This window comes from Varanus komodoensis, unplaced genomic scaffold (assembly GCF_004798865.1).
Source record: "Varanus komodoensis strain SLA01 unplaced genomic scaffold, ASM479886v1 scaffold22, whole genome shotgun sequence".
NCBI lineage: Eukaryota > Metazoa > Chordata > Lepidosauria > Squamata > Varanidae > Varanus > Varanus komodoensis.
Genome location: NW_025335606.1, coordinates 6,398,744 through 6,419,017, shown reverse-complemented (window position 1 = coordinate 6,419,017; position 20,274 = coordinate 6,398,744). Strand labels below are relative to the sequence as shown.

Below are 20,274 nucleotides of genomic sequence, written 5' to 3'. Positions count from 1 at the left end.
TTCAGCTACATAAAAACTGTTCATATGTTTTGCATAAGCAGACATTTAGCATTTGATGAGAAATGATATATGCTGATCAAAAGTAGTAAAATGGGATGTTGAGGCTTACTGAAGTGATTAGGCAATACAGTCTCGGTCACAGTTGATTGAGAGATCTTGTAGCAACACATATACAAGGGCTGGCTGGGATATTCAGCAGCTTATATCTGGGTAGCAGTGAATGGATATGGCTTCTGGAAATTGTTGGTATTCTTGTATAGGCTGTTGGGTCATGCACAAGTGTGTTTCTCCAGGCTAACTTACTGCTGAGTGAGGTAGACCTGTTCTTGTAATACAGGAAAGGCTGAATCAACAATAAAAGGTAATGTACTTTAGAAATGTGTTTCTGTTGTGTGAGTTGTGTTTTGGAATTTAGTTGTCTGTTTCACACAGTATAAGGTCCTGGTTCCCATATTAAATACATGTATTATAAAAACATGTTTCTATCACTTCCTGTAATCAGGGCTGTGGGCATGTTATGTGCTCAGATGCAAACAACAGATGTCTGCTTGAAAGAATTTAATATAGACATGGTAGGAAAAGGGACAAGGGAGGTAGAATAATTTTTACTGCGAGTGAGTGATGGTGCAAGTAATCTCTTGTAAGTGTCTGCTGTCAACTGTTTTCATTTCTCTATACCAGTATTTTTAGCTAGTATTTAGGGCATAACAGATCACCCTAAAGTAAGCACCCTAAAATAAAAAGTGTAAAATGGTAACGCCCAACACAAACACAGTTTAAAGCTTTTTGACAGTTGAAACTGTTTAAAATCAGAACTAAACAGAAAACAGGTGAGACATTCTAGTACTTAAAAGTAGCATTAAGGTAATCTTGGAGTAAGTAGTTATTTGGCTCTCTTGTCTTTTATTCAGAATGGCTAAATAAGGAAACTTGGGAACAAATTACATTGAACTCAGTGAGACTTCTCAGTCAGCATGCCTACAGATGGGCTACCTGTCTTTTTATGGTCACAATTTACAAAAGTGTGTGAAGCAGTGTGCTAGTAATCCTTTTTGTGTACTTTTAACTTACAAAACTTGATTTGTATCAGATGAAGATTTTGTCCTAATCTGCAGTTTTTGTAAAATCTTACATTTCCGCTAGAAAGAGCTGTTAACACTTTGCACTCTGAAAAAGAGGAGAACAATTTTTATAACGTTTTACATTAATGTCCTTAACAACAAACCTGTCAGGGTAGGTTGCTGCTACTCCCCTTAAATTTGAGGGAAAATGCAGCTGTAGTAGATTTCACCAAAACCATCAGGTGAATTAATTACTCATTTGGGAATAGAGCCCAGATTTTGAAGGTACAACGCCTGCTCTGAATTGAAAGTGTGATACATCTTTTATGATTCTGGTGTGTTTCTACTAGACCAGGGGCTGGGCAATACATGGCCTGTGGGCTTTATTTGACCCCACAACGTGGCCCTGGGATGCTGCTGAAATGCCCCCAGTCACACAAGAAATGGCTGACGCTGCAGCCAGTATTCCATGGTGTTTGTGCTCCCTCACTGAGCAGAATTCCCTGTGCTGCACAGGAAAATCAGCCCCTGATCCAGTTCTTTTGCTCAAGAAGCTGATTCTGTGGCCTCTTCTCACAAGGTCACCATATTGCTGACTGCTGGGCTGGGTGTGTTAGATGTTCATTCTCTCTCTCTCTCTCTCTCTCTCTCTCTCTCTCTCTCTCTCTCTCACACACACACACACACACACACACACACACACACACACACACGTGCATAAGTACGTTTTATTGTCAAGCTATGTGTCTAAAATACTTTCCCCTACAAATCAAGTCTGGCTTGTCTTCAGAATAGTTGGAAGCCTTTCTCAACTTCTGCTGATGAGTGCCAAGATGATCACACTGTGTATTTCTGTTAGGTGCTTTTACAAATGGTTGTTCCAGAGATTTTGTGACCTAATAAACCAGTTGCTATTTTCTTCATTTGAGGTGAATGGGTTAACATTACATCAGTGTGTTCCGGACTAATGGAGATTGAAAGACATTCTTTTGTACTTGTCAGCATTAGTTCCTTGATTCCTGTGAGTTTTAGGATATCTGGGGCAGTGGCAGGTTTGCGTTGGGTAGAAAAATAACGGCAAACTAAAGTTAGGAAAACAAATACAATTGCTGCTCTTAATTGAATAGAAATGCTGGTAGAACCTGAGAGAGCTCAGTACTGCATTTACTGACTTACTCTTAGGAATAACAGCTCACACGAGTAGTCTGATTGCTTAAGCGGTATGTCAGAAAAGAGGGTTTGTATGAAATCATACCTTGCCCAAGCAGTTTCTTGCAAGAGACCAAATATCATCTGAACTGACTCCCAGTTTCGAATATGATGCCCATTTAAAGAAGTGCTGTGGCAAGAGGAGGTTGTAGGTTTGTTTGATGTCTTAGATCTCTGAGAATATAAGAGACTAAGGGTGCAATCCTATGTATGCACAAGGGAAAAGAATCCTGCAGCTCCCAGGATGCATTAGCTAGCTGGGAGTTGCTGCACCTTTTCTGCACTATTGCACCCTAATTTATTTATTTATTTATTTAGAAAATTTCTAGGCCGCCCCATTCACCGAAGCCTTGGGACAGCTTACAAATAAATAAAATACATAAATAACAATATAAAATACACGTAACTGTATAAAATAAGTCGCCCTGTGTTCCCATAAATACTGAGGGTGTGTTATTTCTTGAAGGGGAATGGGCTTCCTGCCTGTTTGGATACCCTGTAGTAATGCGACTCTAACTGATGCATCTTAAGGATTAACTGTAGATGCAGCCTCTTATGGGAGATGCAGTCCATTGCAGGGTTTACAGAATTCTTTAGCTTATCTGTATTGCTTCCCCCTAGTCAGCCTCCTTGATGAGGTAGCATCTGCAGACCCCTGGATCTCCAAAAGGGGAGGGATAACTTGCTTGCAGGAGAACTGAGCAACTCTTTCATGCTCATTTTGGCTGCTTCTTGAACACTGTGTGGTGGATCTGGCCATGTTAAAGCGCATGTAAAAAGAACAGCTTCACACCTGGTAGGCTTTTCAGTCTGGAAATGACAGTTGTTTCGTTTCCTGCTGGGGTGGGGTAGCTGTCAGGCCAAGTGGCATCTTGTAAGTCAAAGATGGCTTGAGCCTTAAAGAGAAGGGAGTTGCATGATGTGCTGGTGGGCCGGTTACTGCCCCATTTAAACAAACGTAAATAGTAATCATTTATGCATATGACCACCTTCTTGTGACTTATAAGCTCATGGATTGTGTCAGTAAAGTTTTAAATCACCAGCAGCAGTATTTTGCTATGACTGTTAAGAGTATGTACAAGACAATGAATGGTAAGGGCTGGAGTTTTCCTCTGCTGGCTGGATCACTCTGAACGAAGTGGAGCAGTGCTATAAGATCACATGAAGCAATTTCCCATTTAAGGAGATTGGGAGCTCTTGAAACAACTGTTTCCATCTACTTTTGGAGGCTGAGTGGAGCATCTTTTATTTTTGTGTAGTACAGAGACCAGGGAAGGAGGCACCAGCCCTTTGTCATGACAGGGAAGGAAGCTTTCCTCTCTGCATTGTGGTTGGTGTAGAGATAAAATTTTGTGAGCAACTGCATAATAGATCTTGCTCTCTGTGATTCATGTGCTTATGTCTGCAGTGTGTTGTGTTCACATAATTGAAGGAGGTTGGTTTAACTGGAGTTAGGTGAAGTCAGAGTATTCTGAATTGTTACGTCATGCAAAACTGTAGTTTAATCAAATGTGCGATCAGGAGCTTTCATTATCCTCTTGGCATGAGGAGGGTGGGAACTTGAATCTGAGATTCACTCACTGTAGTCTGAATCATGGGCTGGCAACACTGTAGTCCGAAATATTTGGAGTGCACAACTCCCCTCAGCCCCAGCTAGCATGACCAGTGGACAGGGAATGTTGGGAGTTGTGGTACTGGACATTTGGAGGGTACTAGGTTGGTTACTCTTGTTAGATGATTATTGGAACCAGGCCAATTCTGAAAGGAAGAACTGCGGTGGCCATCCAGCCGCCTTAGCCTACAACGCCCATGTTCTCACAGTTTTTGCTTTGTTGGCTAGAGCTAATTCAAGTTGTAGGTAAAAACAGTTGGAAGAATGCCTACAAATTGCGTACCCCTGTCTAAATTAGTCAGCAGAAAAAGATCTGCCAGATAAAAACAAAAATCGTCTTCTTGTGGAAGTTTCATTTACTTGAATATTAAAAAGTATAGCTACTGTAAGCATTGTACAAACTGTAGACCTTAGCTGCTCTTCTAAGGCTCTTCTCAGCCTGGGAACTTGAGTATAAGGAGGAAGTTTTAGTTCTTGGTGGGCTGTAATTTCCACCTCGGCGTTGTTGTCTACAACTTCATAATGCTTGATAAATACTGATGTTAAGACTAGAACCATCACCTTGTTTGCACTTGTACTAAAATTTCCAGCCTTGTGATTAGAGGTTCCTATTCACAGTTAATTTTCAAATCAGAGGGGCCAGCATAAGCAAGCAGTATAGAAGCACAATAGTACATAACAGTGTCTTCGAATGTTGCTCCTGGTATGTGCAGGGAGTGGGCCATCTCTCCCCTGTGAATCACATGGATGCTGCTCTGGTTCACAGGGAAAATAGGCTGAACTGTGCAGCACATCTGTGTATAAAGTGTCTTGAAATAACAAGAGCATTGTTTCTTTGGCACAGTTTGGGGGTCCACATTCATAGAATGCTAAGCACTTGCTACTTAGAGTTAGCAGAGGCTTGTTATTTGGAGTCCGGCCTCTAGTTAGATTTTGTACCTTAATGTTTCCCCTCTGCTTTACAGTTTTCAAGTCTCTCTCACTTTCAGTTTTTCACTGTCATGTAGTCCTCTTGCTGAACTTCTGGGTTTTTTTTTGGTGTGTCTTCTAAAATAATGTGTTAACAGCCATGCCATAATTCTTTACTTGCATAAGAGGAACTAAGAAATATGGGAAAGTTACAAAGTGGTGTTGTTCCAAAAGAGATTGCTAAATATGTTGCAGTGTTTAAAAGTTAAAGGAGAGGTGGCTATATAGTAAGTTAGGTAAATTGTAAGAGTATTACTAGGATGTATAATCTTTAAAACATATGCCACAGTATCAGTAAAATTTGTTCTCAAAATCTGCATTCATTTCTAGGCTCCCTCTCTCACTTCTTGAAAAATGGGGTCTGGATTATGTATTCATGGTAGTGCTTTGATCATGAGATGAACAAACAGAGTCCCTGTAGATGAAGAAAAGTTGACTCTGTTCCACCACTGTATAAACAATGTACATTGCATTGCTTTAATGGGCCATGCATGTAAATTTTGTAATTGGAAGCATCCCTTTAGGGGCTTGACTTGCTAAGTGAGCTGTAAATTCTGCTTTCCAAATTGGATTTAATTACTCCTATTGTAAAGCCACAAGACAATACCTAAGCTTACTTTGTTGGAATATTTGTAATTGTTGATCGTTCAACTGAATTGCTGCAGGTCATGCGATTGGATTAGTTGTTCCATGGAGCAGAAAGTAGTTCTGGTATTTGTGATCTGTGATAGGCTACAAGAAACTGAGGTGCCTAAAATTCACATGTACATTTTAAATCTGTGTCTTGATGAAGCAGATAGGTGTTTGTTCTCTCTCTCTCTCCCTCTCCCTCTCCCTCTCCCTCTCCCTCTCCCTCTCCCTCTCCCTCTCTCAGACACACACACACACACACATGGTAAGAAGTATGTTTTTTTTACAAGACAGAAGTTAAAAACTTATTTGTCTGCTTTATTTTTGTGTAAACTGTGATTACTGTATGAAAGAGCCTCAATGATTTGAGAGCAACTAGCAAAACTAGTTCAATGTCTTGCTACTTGCTATTTATACCCTTCTGTTTGTACATTTTGTAGGCAAGCTTCTTGCTGTGGTCTGAAAACTAGATGGTGGTTAATGCCCAGCATTGAAGTATATCCATTAACAATATTTGCTTCATTTTATAGTTCATTCTCTCTCCAAGGGATAGCATTGAGTAACACATTGTACAATATGAAGTGTTTCTTGTTCCAGGGGTTCACAGTATAAAACTAAGGGAAGACAAGAAGCATAGGAGAAGTTGAGGAAAAGAGAAAGATGAACTTGGCATATTTGGTCCATTGACAAAGCTGATCAGTGATCAAATCTAAAAACTAGCATTCAAGCAGACGTAAGTGCTATTGAACTTTACATAATTTAATTGCAACTGTTATTGCATCTTTTGGGGCTACATACTTCCTGTACAGCACATACAACACGATTTTCAGCTGAACAAATTTCTTTAGCCACACCTCCTAGAACATGATGCATGTTCCCCAGTTGACTTGTGGTCTGGAAAATCTCCAACTCTTAAACATTTTATGTTGTAGTATAGGGGCTTTAAAAGCCCTGAACAATTGATAGTTGAAAGATGATAATGATCTTTATTTTTAAAAGTACTTTAGAAGCTATGTAATACACACTTACCAATTTGAAACATTTCTTATTGACTTTATTTCTATACTGGTCCTATAGTCAGTGTTCTGTCGTCTTGCTTCCTTACTAGGTTTAAGCTGCAGATTTCTCATATGTTCAGCAAAATGCTTACATTTTGAATACTCTACCATAGAAACCTAGAGTTAAGCACCTGTTCACCCAAGCTATTAATTTTAATTCAGCTTTTATCACATTATGATGTTCAATGATCCAAGAATTATGCTTATTTTCCTTTCAGATTTGGTTGGGATCTTGGCAAATAGTTAGCCAGGGGAACTCTGTCTTAGTAGCTGAAGGGTATTTCCAAGTATTCCTAGAGCAGAGGTGGGCTACCTCTAGCACTTGAATTGGACTGCCATTGGCCCTGTTGGCTCTGGAAAATATCAGGATGCCTGCAGCTGATCTGGAGAATGCTTTGGTAAAAAATTCAATAGGGAGAACATTCTAGTTACACTAGTAGAATATCTATGGTAGAAGAGGCTTCTTGGTCCATCCCAGTCTTCTTTTGTAGGTGGTTTGGTAGTATCTTGTTCCAAATGAGCTGTTTCCAAATTTTCATTCTGTAAGGACTTGGTATTTAGACATTCCTGCATTACTTGGATCAGAAATCGATTTCCCAGGTAGCTTGCCCAGTGATTTAGTGAGTTAACTTCTGTTTTTTTATACATCTGCTTTGGTGTAGTGGTTCAGTGCTGGACTTAAACCAGAGCGGCCTGGATTCAATTCTTCCCTGGTCTCACTGGGTGGCCTAGGGACAGTCACTCTCGGCCTCTGGGTTGCTGTAAGAAGACAGAGTATCTCCCTTTATGTCTAGTGCTCTAAGCTCCAGGGAGGAAGAACGGGATGTCAGTATAGGAGACCTCACTTTTTCTCGTGCCTTTAATGTGAACTTTATGAGTGAGCAAGTTGTAAAGTACTAGTCCCCGAAATTCAGATACTTGAGGGACTCTAATGCATTCCTTGCTCCACTGGGAGAACTTTCTAGTTACTCCTCTGAAAAGGATTGCATTTAATACGGTCTGGGAAGTTGCATTTGCATTGGCTTTTCCACACATGTAAGTCATCACTGAGTTATGAGGAGCATATGTGAATTTACTATGTGTCCAAGTTAGTGGGGGTGGAGTGACTTGGACTTTGTGTCAGGCAATGCTTCTGTAATCCTTGTTCGGGCCATAAGAAACACTCAGGGAACCTAAAATACTTTTCCTTTGTTTTTATGTGTATTTATTAATATTCAACTTACTCTTGTGGATGGAACCATGTCCTTTCCTTGTTGGTAATGGTGGGAGAAGAATAATTTGAGGGAGGGAGTGGAGAAAGTTTTGCTCTACCAATTACCTCATAAATTTCCTGGATTTTCCTTTAAAAAATCTGGATAGAGATCACTGTTCTCTGTAGTGGCTGTGCCAGAAGTCCTACCTGTATGAGGGATCCGGAAGTACAGGTGATAGCAAATCCAGTGGCTAGGAATGGGGTCACAGCTTCCTCTGAGCACAGTAAAAGCCTTGGCAGCCCACAGGCTGTGGGGCCTGTGGGTGGTGCACTGCTGCTCGAAGGAGAGCTTCCCCCTTCATTTCTGCCGTGCTAGCAGAGACTTTGCTGCTTGGACAGTTTCAGCCCATTCGTAGGTGGCTGAGTAACTGCATAGAACTTACCACGGCTTGCACAATTAGCTGAAGAATTGAATTGAGCACAAGCAGTGGCTCAGCAGGCTGGTATTTTCCCTCCTGCTGTCCAGCATCATCATACTTGTGTAGGAATGGGAGCACCAGGGCCCTTCATGTGCTAAGCTGTATCCATTGTCGATCTTAGGAGCACTTGTATGCAGCCTTGATGGGTACTCTTTTGTCTAGTAAGCCCTTGATCAGGCTCTTCTAGAATCAGCATTGTCTGCTTTCTGGAAAAAGGACTTTGTGCTCCAGATCAGGATCATATTCTTTAGAACTCTTTAGTCTGTACCCCTTTTCTTTTAAAGCAGGAGGAAACAAATCTTCTAAAAATCCTTCATTATGAAAATAAAATCACTCCCTTTTAGTGAATGGTAAACACTTTTTTAACTTTGTCTGAAACTTACATAGTGAGTGTTATTTTTAGTGATCTTTAAGCAAAACTTCAGTTTGTGGCAAATGTTTCAGAAGGCAGGTTGTTTGAATCATTGTCGTCTTTGCCCCTTTACACTTGAATGAAAATGATCAGTGTGCGAAATAAAATGCTGTTTTCTTCTCTTCCCCCCATACCACTTTCTTTGGTGCTCTGTGCTGTGTTGTTTAGGGAGACCTGTAACTGTTACAAATGTTTTCCTCAGTCCAATAGAATGGGAATGTCTGGGGTGCATATATATAGCTTTTTTAACAGATGGGGGTCCACAGACTCTGTCTCAGTGTGTTAGTCCTAGTAAAATTTGTCATGACTTCGCTTTTCCTCAGAATTAATGAAGGGATGGCATCTCTTCAGGGGGAGCTGTGAGTGCCTCAGAGTGCAAAGTCAGAAACACTCCTCTTCCTTTCTCTCCCGTTGAGGAGGACAAAGAATGTGGGGTGGATTGGCATACTTGTGGAAGGGAGGGGGGGTCATGAAAGATGCTTGTTCTAGTGAACAAATTTGTTATAATTTGGAGTCGGAAAAACACAGTGATGCACAATGAAGGAATCATTTGCAGCTCACCTGAATGTAATCCTTAAAACTGATTAATGCCCTGTTGTTCAGATAAAGGTACCAGATCTGTATATTCGGTTGCAGTCAGTGGCAGGGAACCTGTGATCTTCCAGGTGTTGCTGGACTACAGCTCCCCCCATCTCTGGGAGGTTGGATGGGGCTAATGAGAGTGGGAAGTTCAGCAACTAGAGGATCCTTGGCTCTGCTCCTTTTGGGCCAATAAGCCAGGTTTTTCTTCTCTCATGGATTACATATTATTTATCAGATTTATATCCCACTTTTTTCTGATAACAGACTCAAAGTGGCTTGTATCATTGTCCTGCTGCTGCTCTCAGTCTTAACCCCACAACAACAACAACCCTGTGAGGTAAGGTTGGCCTGAGAGTCTGTGACTGGCCTGAAGTCACGCAGTTGGCTCCATGGCCGAGCGGGGGCCAGGACCTAGCTCTCCTGGTTCCCCATCCTGTTCTCTTAACAGCTTTACCACACTCACTTCCTTTTTCAGGACATTAATGCTGAATGAGGATAAGTTAGAGTTGGCAACATGGCGCCCGTTGGTGCACTGCCACCTCCCAAGCAACCTAGTGGCTACCGCAAGACCCCCTTCACCTCCTCTCTTGTGCCCCGTGCACGCCTTCCCCTGCCCCTGACTGCGTTTTCCCCACTCCCTACCTCTCCCTGCAGTGACGAAGTCCCAAGAAGGAAGCTGCTCCCATCTTGGTTTCCCCTTCAACCTTTGGCAGTGCTTAATTGAGGAATGGAGTGATGGTGGTGGGGATCATGAGGTAGGAAAAAGTAAGCTGGGCAAGAAAAGTGGGGATCTAGGGCAGGGGAGGAAGAAAATGGCGGATCGCAAAAATAAATGCCTACAGGGCAAAATAACAAAAGCACTGATAGGTCTGAAAAATTACAAACATTCCTGGATGCCTGACAAGCTTGCCTACCACTATGATTGGTGGGGGAAATGTGTGAGGAGAGAAACATGGCCAGGAGTGACAAACGGATTGCCTGTCATCACATGTGATCACAACCATTAACACCACAAATTTGATTTCCAAATTGTTCTCAGCTGTGGATTGCTTTCCACTGAGTCTTATAAGCAGTAAGTATGTTAACAAGTAAATGTAGCAGTGCTATTTGTGGGCTTACTCCTGAGGAAATAGCAGATTATGCTGTGACAGAACATGCACACATTCAAGATTCTGTTTTTACTGGCCCAGGCACTTAAAACCATTTATCTTGTTACTTTTTATAGAGCTTCTGGCCCATACAAAGTAACTCCCAGTGTTGCACTGGGATCAAATTATGCCTGTGCAATATTCCTGTGTTTAGTTTTTAATGTACAAGGGCACATTGGATATCTGTTGTCTGCCTAGTAATTTGGCAGATATTTGTAAGATCCAGAGATTATATTTATTTCTGTTAAACAAATGCATGGTAGAGACTACAATCTTGAAACACACTGTTAAAAAGTCACACACATTAAAATATGTTTGTGCTACCTTCCAGACTAGTTTCTTAGGCTTGGAAATGCCATGTTTATTTACCATATTTTTCCGACTACGAGACGCCCCCATGTATAGGAAGCCCCCCACTTTTCATACTGATCTCCAAGCGAGCAAGCTGCTGGGGCGTGTGCGCACCCGCCACCTGCTCGCACACGTGTGCCCGCGCCTGCCTCCCCCCCCCGATCGTGCCCACACCTGTCTCCCTCACGATTGTGCCCATGCCTGCCTCCCCCTGCAGTGCATCTGTGGTTCCCCCCCCCCCATGTATAAAGTGCCCCTCCATTTTTAGGTAAATATTTTTAACAAAAAGTATTGTCTTTTATACATGAAAAAATACGGTAATTTATTTAAACCCTGTCTTTTTTCCTTGCAAGGACCTCAAGTAGGCTTACATAATCCTTTCCATTTTATCCTTACAACAACCCTGTGAGGTTGGGCCGAGAGTCTGACTGGCCCAAAGTCACCCATGAGCTTTGTGGCAGAGTGGGAATTAGAACCCAGATCTCTTGAGTTCTAGTCCAGCACTCTAACCACTACACTAGAATTTATTGTTTTTGTCAAATATGCTCTTTTTTATATTCCATGGATTATCAAATATCTTTTGTTCTATTGTCAGCTCAGTGACTGAATAGATTATTTTTTTGCATAAGACGTTCATTTGTGGGAACTTTTGCATGTATCCCCAAAGCTAAAAAATGGTCTCTGCAGATTGAAAAAAAGCTGCTTCGCTGTAGTATCTACAGCTTAGATTCCTGAACATCAGATGATATTTGACTCAGTTTCTGACATCCCCAGTATCCCTACTGGAATGCGTTGGAGGCAGAGCCTGCTAGAATCAGTGGCTCTCAAATTAATGAGTAACTTTCCTAAATTGACTTCACTGGGCTCTGTGTGTGACTTGGAGTCAGGATGCAGTCTTTTATTTTAGTAAAGCCATTTGTTTCTTTAGTTTAAATCTGCATTTTAATGGTATACAGCTTGAGTTTCAGGGATCTCTGCTTTAAGAACTCTCCCCTGGAAGTGGGGGCAGTTTTCACCTGTGTGAGTTGTGTTTCCAGGAATTGGAGGGACTCGCCAAATGCTGGGTGGGTGGCACTACAGTATGAAGGCAGACGGAGCAGAAATCAGCCCCTTTGCTCCCTACAGCATGAACACGTTTCTGAAAACGCTGGTCTGCTCTGGCAGCAACTATTACCAGCTTCAGGTTGAGCTTATTCTACAGCTTTGTATGACAGGGTTTGGGTATGGCAGTCACTTGACAAAAAATACGATTATGTTGCATGTGTCAGGCAAGTGTAAATCTAATGTATCTTAATATGGTCATGACCATTAATTTGTCTAAGAATATACAGTGAATTATAATTTTCTAAGAATAGTAAAAATGTTAAATAGGTAAGGCTACACTTCTGTGTACAGTTGTTAGGGAGTTAGTCCCATTGGAAGTCCATGGACTAGCTGAAGCATGCAGCAGTTGGGGCTGCATGTCCTTTTGGCTTTAGTTGGAGCTGTGTCTGAGCAGGTAGGTGTAGGAATGTGTTCTGGGTGGAAATGAGAATGTGGGCTTCATTCTTCAAAGAGAGAAACTTTGCAGTAGCAAGGGACTTAACGCTTTCATGAACCAGCTCTTCCCCTTTCTACAAAATGACATGGCTATTAGTTTAATAGCCAAAAGTGAATTTTTCACTGATAGGGGCATATATATCTATAGTATAGCAATAGTCATACTAGTCCTGTAGATGACCACAATGAAAGGATTTAAAATGATAAAGGGACAACAGGTTTGCTATAACTGGCAATTTGCCCCTAAAATAGGCAACTAATAAGCTAGCAATAGCTGTCTATGCTGTCATGAGCATTTCAAGGATTTTTGTCATCTGGAAGTCTCCAGTTTGTCTAGACAATGTGAAAAATTGAGGAATTCTCTTAAATCTCCTAATGGATTTCTTTTTTTCATAGGTTGCAAACGGCTGCCAAGTTATTTTGTAAGTTGTTCTGCACCTGGCCATGTCGTCTATATTGCCGTTTACCCCACCTGTTGTGAAGAGACTGCTAGGGTGGAAGAAGTCTGCTGGTGGTTCAGGAGGTGCTGGTGGGGGTGAGCAGAATGGTCAGGAAGAAAAATGGTGTGAGAAAGCAGTGAAAAGTTTGGTCAAGAAGCTCAAGAAGACAGGGCAACTGGATGAGCTTGAAAAAGCAATCACCACTCAGAACTGCAATACAAAGTGTGTTACAATACCAAGGTAAGACCTCTTCGAAGCAGAATGCAAGTCCAGATTAACATACGAGGCAACTAATGTGTTGCAATTAGATAAAAAGTATTTAAGATTAATTTGTTTTTACCTACGTTTGCATACCACTGTGTAACCTGGTTCTGTTTTTACGCAATTTAGAAGGGTTACTGGTGCTGCACATTAAGGATTATTAACTGACTTTCCTTTTATATGTGTCTTGAAGTAGCTAATAGCTAGATTGTGGTACATAGGTTCCTTTCCACCTGCATGTATTCCTAAGAGTACATATTGGTTGACTCCTTGGTGAACACTTCAGTCAGCTAATCACATGTAACTGTCATTGGCAGTTTTGAGCATCAGTCAAATAAACACATTTACTGCAAGAATTAGTCTTGGCTTATTTGTATCTTTTCCATAATGTTTATTTGGCCTCTGCTTGGATTTCTTCCGTTAGTGATGTCAGCATTACAGTAGAGAGAGGCTTTGTGTGTGTTGATCTGGGAAGTATTCCTGGAATAAAACTTTGGTTTTGTTTAAAACTTTATGTGAAATTATTTGTTAGCGAATAGTATGCTGCTCTACACCCTCACCTTTAAGTGTTGTGCATTGGGTGATCAGAGAGTGCAAATGTAATCATGTTATGATTGTTAAATATGATAACACAGTTGCATAACAAAGGCAGGATATTGTAAAAGGCACATGATGGCATTTTAATCTATCAGTTTTTAAGAACTAGAAAACTGAAAATTAGAAGGAAATGTGATAAATATAAATCTGTAAGGAGGACTAGTAAAGAAGACAGGCATGAGAGCAACACAGGAAAAATGCAGTTTTTAAAAACAGTATTGGGAATAGGTTTCCACTCTTTTCGGATGTCAAATTTGTAAAACTAGTATTTGTGGAACCCATATTTATTTAAAATATTCATATGCTGCAGCGTCTTGTAATGTAGTACTCTGCTATAAGCATGCAATTAAACAACACAACTTAAATTCAGACTAACTTTAAAAATGAAAACAGCATATTTACAATAAGTAACAATTTACAGCAAACCCAAAATTAAAACACAAAACATAAAATTTAGAAGCTCATATCACACTTTGTTTAAATCATTTTGTTTAATAAGGGGAAAAAGTAAATTGACATCTTTTCTGCTGAAGATGTTAGTGAATCCACCTGTACCTTACCTCAAGGTACCTTTTTCCCAGGTTCATTGGCTATCTTCTGCGGAGACATGGTGCTCAGGCAGCAGACCTTCTATGATATTCCAACAAAACATGATGCTAACTTAATGACAAAAGGATTGTGAGGAAATTGCATTGCTTTATTTCCGAGCTTCAAAGAAAGTGTAATTAGTGCAGCAGCCTTCCAGCACTGGACTGGCTGACTATTCTTAAAAACAGAATAGCAAAGACAGATGGAGAGTTCAGGATCACAGTCTTTATACTGGGAAAGGTGCTAGGGAAAAGACAGGGCCTGGGACACTTAAACGGGATAATTTCTTTGCTGCTTCTTTGTGGTTTCTGTCCATCACATGATTACTTTTCCGTTTTTAATGGCACATGTTGAGTCATATGAGGAGCAGAATGGATATGGTTAGAGCAGCTGCAGGGAAAGGAGGAAGAGATAGTCCAAGCAAGTTTTATTACTTTCTTTCAGATTATGGGATTTCACTGTATTTATTACATTTCCATGTCACTCCATAGTCCAAGGGCTCTCTGAGCGGCTTAAATAAAACAACAATAAAACAGCAGTAAAGCAGTAAAACAATAAAAACAATTAAGCATAATCTTTTTAAGAGTACAAAATCTGACAATCAACAAAGCTTATAATTGTCAGCAGAGCAATAAAAATAAGACAGTATTATGAACCATTAGCCATTAAAACACTTGTTGAATAAAAATGTCTTTACCTAGTGCCATTTCTGTTCTCTTCCCGTGCCAGGCACAGTTCCTTCAAGACAGTGCTCCATAGGCTGGGTGCAGTCATGGAGAAGGCCCTTCTCCAAGCCATTTCTCCCATCACTTCCTTTGGGTATGGCTCTCGGAGAAGGACCTCCTCTGAGGATCTTATAGGTCCTCTGAGGATCTTATAGGTCGGGAAGGGATATATGGAGGTATCCTGGTCCCTTGCACTTCCTGCTCGTTCAGGTAAACAAGTGCACTTAGGCCACGATAGGCTTTTGGTCATGAGTTCATAACGATATGATCACTCTATTTAGGTAATGTATGTATGTATTTTCAAGCTTTTATATACTGTCACAATAGCCACATGGCTCTCTGGTTGGCTTACAGCAATTTAACATGCAGTTAAAATCATTTGGCATTATAAACAAATTCAGTAGATAAAACCAGTTCCATCAGCAGGGGCACCAACCATGTTGACCTCATACAGTGGCCATATTGAACACATTTTACATTTTAAGTTACCATTTACAATTTTAAAATTCATAAATTAAAATACATAAAATTAGAATTAAAAATTAGAATTAACATTGTCAGCAATTAAAATACTCTGAAAATAAAGTCTTTTTCTTATGCCAAGATGTGTACAAGGTAGGTGCCTGGCACACATTTCTGGGGAACTGGTTCCAAAGATGGGGTGTCACGACTTAAAAGGCCATACACCAAGTAGCCGCCTTCCTAGCATCCTTTAAAGGTGGCTCCCAAAGCAGAGCTTCTGATGAAGGTCTTAGGGTCTGAGTAGGCTTGTATGAATGGATATCTTTCTTTAGATATTGAGGTCCTAAACCATTTACGGCTTTATACATTAAAAGACATTTTAATATTTACTAGTTGTTACAGAACCGTCAACTCATATTGATTTTAAAGTAATTTTATCCAGTTTTATATTAACTCATGCCATTGCTTTATAATTTTTTAATTGTTTGTTAGCCACCTAGAGATGGCATGAGTGAAATAGGTCGCATATAAATGTTTAAATAAAATAAATAAAACAAGCACCTTAAAGTGTGCCTGGACTTCATTTGGCAGTGAACGCAACTGATAAAGGGCTGCTGTTATATATTCACTGCTACTAGTCTTTAACAATCTGGCCTCTCTACTTTGAAGCTTCTGGACCGTTTTCAAGGGCAGCCCCATGTAAAGCGCATTAGAGTTGTCCAGCCAAGAAATTACCAGAACGTGGATTACTGTTGCTAGGTTCTGCCTATCCAGATAAGGTTGTAGTTGATGAATTAACCAGAGCTGGTGAAAGGTGCCCTTGGCCACAGCCCACCAGGTACGTCAGGGACAGCTCAGGGTCTAGAAGCACCGCTAAAGCTCCGAACCCTGTTCCTTTAGGAGGAGTGCAACTCCATCCAGGACAGGGCAGATATCCTTATTCTGGACCTGAGACCCACCTATCAACAGCACCTCCGTCTTTTCTGGATTGATGTTCAATTTGTTGGCTCTATGGCTGGAGACTGGTTTAGAACTGTCACTGTCTCACCTTGATTAGATGAAAAAGAGACAAGAGCTTAGTGTTATCAGCATACTGATGGCACTTCAGATTCAAACCTCAGGTGACTTCTCCCAACAGTTTCATGTAGATGTTAAAAAGCTTGGGGGATAAAATGATGTTCTGCACCACTTCATGACATAATTGGGGGGGGGGGGTAGAAATCAGTGATTCTTTTAAACTGATCTTTTAAATTTTATTTTCAATATAAAATCCTTTTTGGGGAAAATCTATCTAAAGATAGTTTTCTGTTGAAGATTCATTATAGTCCAAAGGTGGTTCATCATGAAATAAGGATTCCTTTTTAATTATGTAGCATGAGGCTGTATATTCATGCAATGTTTAAATGTTTTTTGGTAAATGAATTGTATTAATGCATTCCTAATGTCATGCTCTTTCAGAGGTTTCTGTAAGATTATTGGGCAATTTTTCTATTCAGAAGATGCCACATATGTTTGGTTTTACAGTTCTCAAAACTGTGAATTTGTGTCTGCAGAGATCACACTCCTCTACACAGCAAAAATGTTATAAAATAAAGATACAGAGTTGAGGAAAAGACCTTATCCCCATTGTTCCTTTGGAGAACTATGTACATAGAATTAACCCCTTACCTCTTTAAGTGTTAAGCTTCAAAAATTTCAGTGAATAGAAGATTATTGTTGGGAATGGAATAGATCTGCATGAGAAGCTAAGTATGAGGAGGAGGGAGGGCAAGGCATAAAAACGAAATTGAACCCTTTGAGCAGAATGCTGCACAGGTCTTTGGATCTTTTTGTGTATAGCTTGAGGTTTTTCATATTCTTTTCCTGGAGGAGAAAACCTATAATGGCAGTAGGCTGTAAAAGAGACCCCATTTGGGAATATTTTAATGAAGTTTCTCTACTTATGGGTAAGGCAGGCATGTGTGCAATTTATATAGAAAACCATGATTTAAATCTAATCTTACTGACTAGGGATTCAAATCAAATTCATTCTGCAGAGCTACATTCTGGAATTCAGCACCACTATCTGGAATCAGTCAGCCCAGTAGGAGCAGAACAACTGCAGAGCAGTGCCCCCAACTCCCAATCTGACCTTCCTATCCAGAAGGATAGCATGGTTGATGGTATCAAATGCCACTAAGAGGTCTTGGTGAACATGGTGAGGGAGGCAATTATACTTGGGGACAAGAGAAAAGGGGATGGCACTAACTGGGTGGGCATGTATGAGAGTATTTGTGCATGATTTGAAACCCTTAAAGATCTCTGCACAATACTCTAGACTTCCATTTTGTTCGCCAAAAAGAAAAGCCATTGTGCTTAATCAGAAATTATTTATTTGTTTAAAACTTTTGTATACTGTCCACTACCAAATAGTCTCAGAACGGTCTTACAATAAAACAAAGTAAAGCACAGCATCCATTCCATACAATTAAAATTACAATCTAAACCTTGGAATACTGGGAAAATAAAAAGGTTTTGGCCTGGTGCCGAAAAGAATAAAATGTTGCCACCAGGCAAATCCTGTCTATGAAGTGTATTCCATAACCAGGACACCACCACAGAGAAGGCCCTTCTCCGGGTAGCCACCCTCCTAATCTCCTTCCAGGAGGGCTCCTGAAGAAGGACCTCCGACCCAGATCTTAAGGGGCGAGCAGGCACATAGGGAAGGAGGTGCTCCTTCAGAAAGCATAAAGTTCTGAAGCTTTGCATACTTAGCAAAGCTTTGATGCAGTTAGGGTAAAGTACATGCAGGTCCATGAACTTCAGTTACAATAAAGATACGTAGTACAACAGTGGCTGTACTCCTCAAGCCTTCTGCCCATCCAGCCTTTCCCAGAACAAAGAAAATGTTAGGCTCGGTTCTCAGGTGATGCCAGTGAATTATGCAGTTGAGCCTGTATATGTATGAAAGCCATCATGGCTGAGTTTCTTGGTAACACTGAAATCTACAACTAACACAAAAGTCTGGAGCTGTTCTGCCCTGCTAGTTGGCCTTTCTATATCAGATGTTTAAAAATATTCAGAAGACTAAATGTGTCACCCTAACTGAAGTAATTCTTCCTAATATTGATTCAGGTTTTCCCAGGCTTGCACAAATGTAAGCAAAACTGCACCAACCATGTGGAAAATGGAAGTTTTAGCAGATCCAGGATAATCCTGAGGTTTGCAGAAGAACAAAAACAAAACAAAAAGTTAATCCCAAGGAAACAGCACAATGATACCTTAATGGTATGGAATATTAGACTGAGAGGAAGAAAATCGCAACAATTTGGTGAGAGGGGTAAAATAATTGAATGGCTAGGCAAGGGGGAGTGAGGGATACACAGGTATAAAAGAGGTAGGCAATAACGTCTCATTGTCTAAATAGTTTATACTGAAAAGCTATTTTTAAATATGCTCAGGGACAGACGTCAGCTGTCAGCAAACATCATTGGAGCATTTAAAAAGTCTTTTAGAGTCTTCCCGTGCTCGTACGATAGGGTAGATATGCACATGGTGGGCATGTTGTGAGCAGAGCTGGCTGGAGCTGAGGGTCAGACTAGATGGCCCAGGAGGCCCCTTCTGACCCGCTTTGTTTCTATGTACTTATCTAGTCAAAACCACCTCACCCATGTGTATGAGACAAGAAATCAGCTGACTTGGTAACTCCAGGGTTTTCAGAAAGTCAGATCTTCAAAAAGAGAAGGCCCTAGATGAAGGGTAGGTGCAAAAGAAACCCTTTACAATTCCACAACAGCTCAGTAGTAAAGAATGCTAAGTGAGTTGTTGTAGATGGTGGTGGGAATAGAATGGAGTAGGAAAAGCAAGAAAAATAACGTATAATGAATAGAAGGAAACATTTCATTCTGGATAGATAATTTAATGCTTTATACCAGTATTTTATTGAATACCCTTAAGAATGGAATAGAGAGCTCCCCATAGACAGCAGTGGAAAAATCAAAGCTATTGAGCTAGTTGGGATTGGAGAATACATATCAGCTGTACCCGAAAACCCTATAAACAGCTGTATGGGTGAGAGAGCAAGATGCCAGCAAGAGCTGGCGCTGCTCAGTTGACACAATGCTGACTAGTAGGATGGGAATGGAATATCTTCAACCCTGAACCAGAGGCTTTCTGCACTGACAACTGTTCTGTTTCAGGTATCCACATTGGTGTACAATGGGTTTTCAGAACACGTGGTATTGAAAAAGAGGCACCCTGGTTTCGAAAAGGAACCTCTGTGACCTTAAGTATTCTTATGAGTATCAAAATATGTAGGATGTCGGCAGGATTGATCCATTTATTTAGTAGCATTGAATGTTTAAATTGCCTTTGAGTCCTAGGGAACATAGTCCCTTATGTAAAGGGTGAGAAGGAAAAGGATGGGGAAATGGACAGTTCTTACAGTAAGGAGAAGTGGATTTGTATTAGAATCAGCATTTAACTGATAAATGGTGTGGGTTGGTTAGCATGACAACTGGCGAGCAAATGGTGAATGAGATTCTGCATAAATGAAAAATAAACATAATCTTGAAATGTGCAGCCCTGTTCTGGAACCCCTTCCTCTGGAAATTTAAAAAGCATTTTAGGGGTTCGTTGGTCACTTTGCTGAAAGGAATACTTCAGAAGAGCCCTGGACCCCAGGATATTTTGTGTGTGTCACAGCCCGATCCATTATGTCTTTCTTTAAATGCTTGCTCTCCTTTCTTCAACAGACAATACAGTAAGTACTATATGTGAAACTATAGCTAGTGTATGCAGTCACCCCACCATACAAATGATTTAAGCAGAACTAGTACGAGAATTTAAATTTTAAGGGAAATGCATAAGCTTATTTTACATTTCGGTAAAAATAAATGAGGCAGATAATCTTGAACTATAGTACAATCATACAAGTGGGTAAATATAACCTGGACAACATATCCTAATTTATGAAATTCC

The 20,274-nt window shown here is 40.5% G+C and overlaps 1 protein-coding gene across 4 annotated transcripts in view; it reads left to right on the top strand.

Moving 5' to 3' along the window:
- SMAD2 (SMAD family member 2) overlaps positions 1-20,274 on the top strand; it is a 60,770-nt gene that overhangs the window by 1,798 nt on the left and 38,698 nt on the right. For 2 of the 4 annotated variants that reach the window (XM_044431118.1, XM_044431122.1), the window contains 2 exons: positions 6,079-6,214; positions 12,639-12,922. In XM_044431118.1, coding sequence (XP_044287053.1) covers positions 12,687-12,922 — 236 coding nt within the window. In that variant the 5' untranslated portion in view covers positions 6,079-6,214; positions 12,639-12,686. Of the gene's footprint in view, positions 1-6,078; positions 6,215-9,858; positions 9,960-12,638; positions 12,923-20,274 lie in introns of those variants that run through there. The other 2 variants (XM_044431120.1, XM_044431119.1) reach the window with 2 other exon arrangements.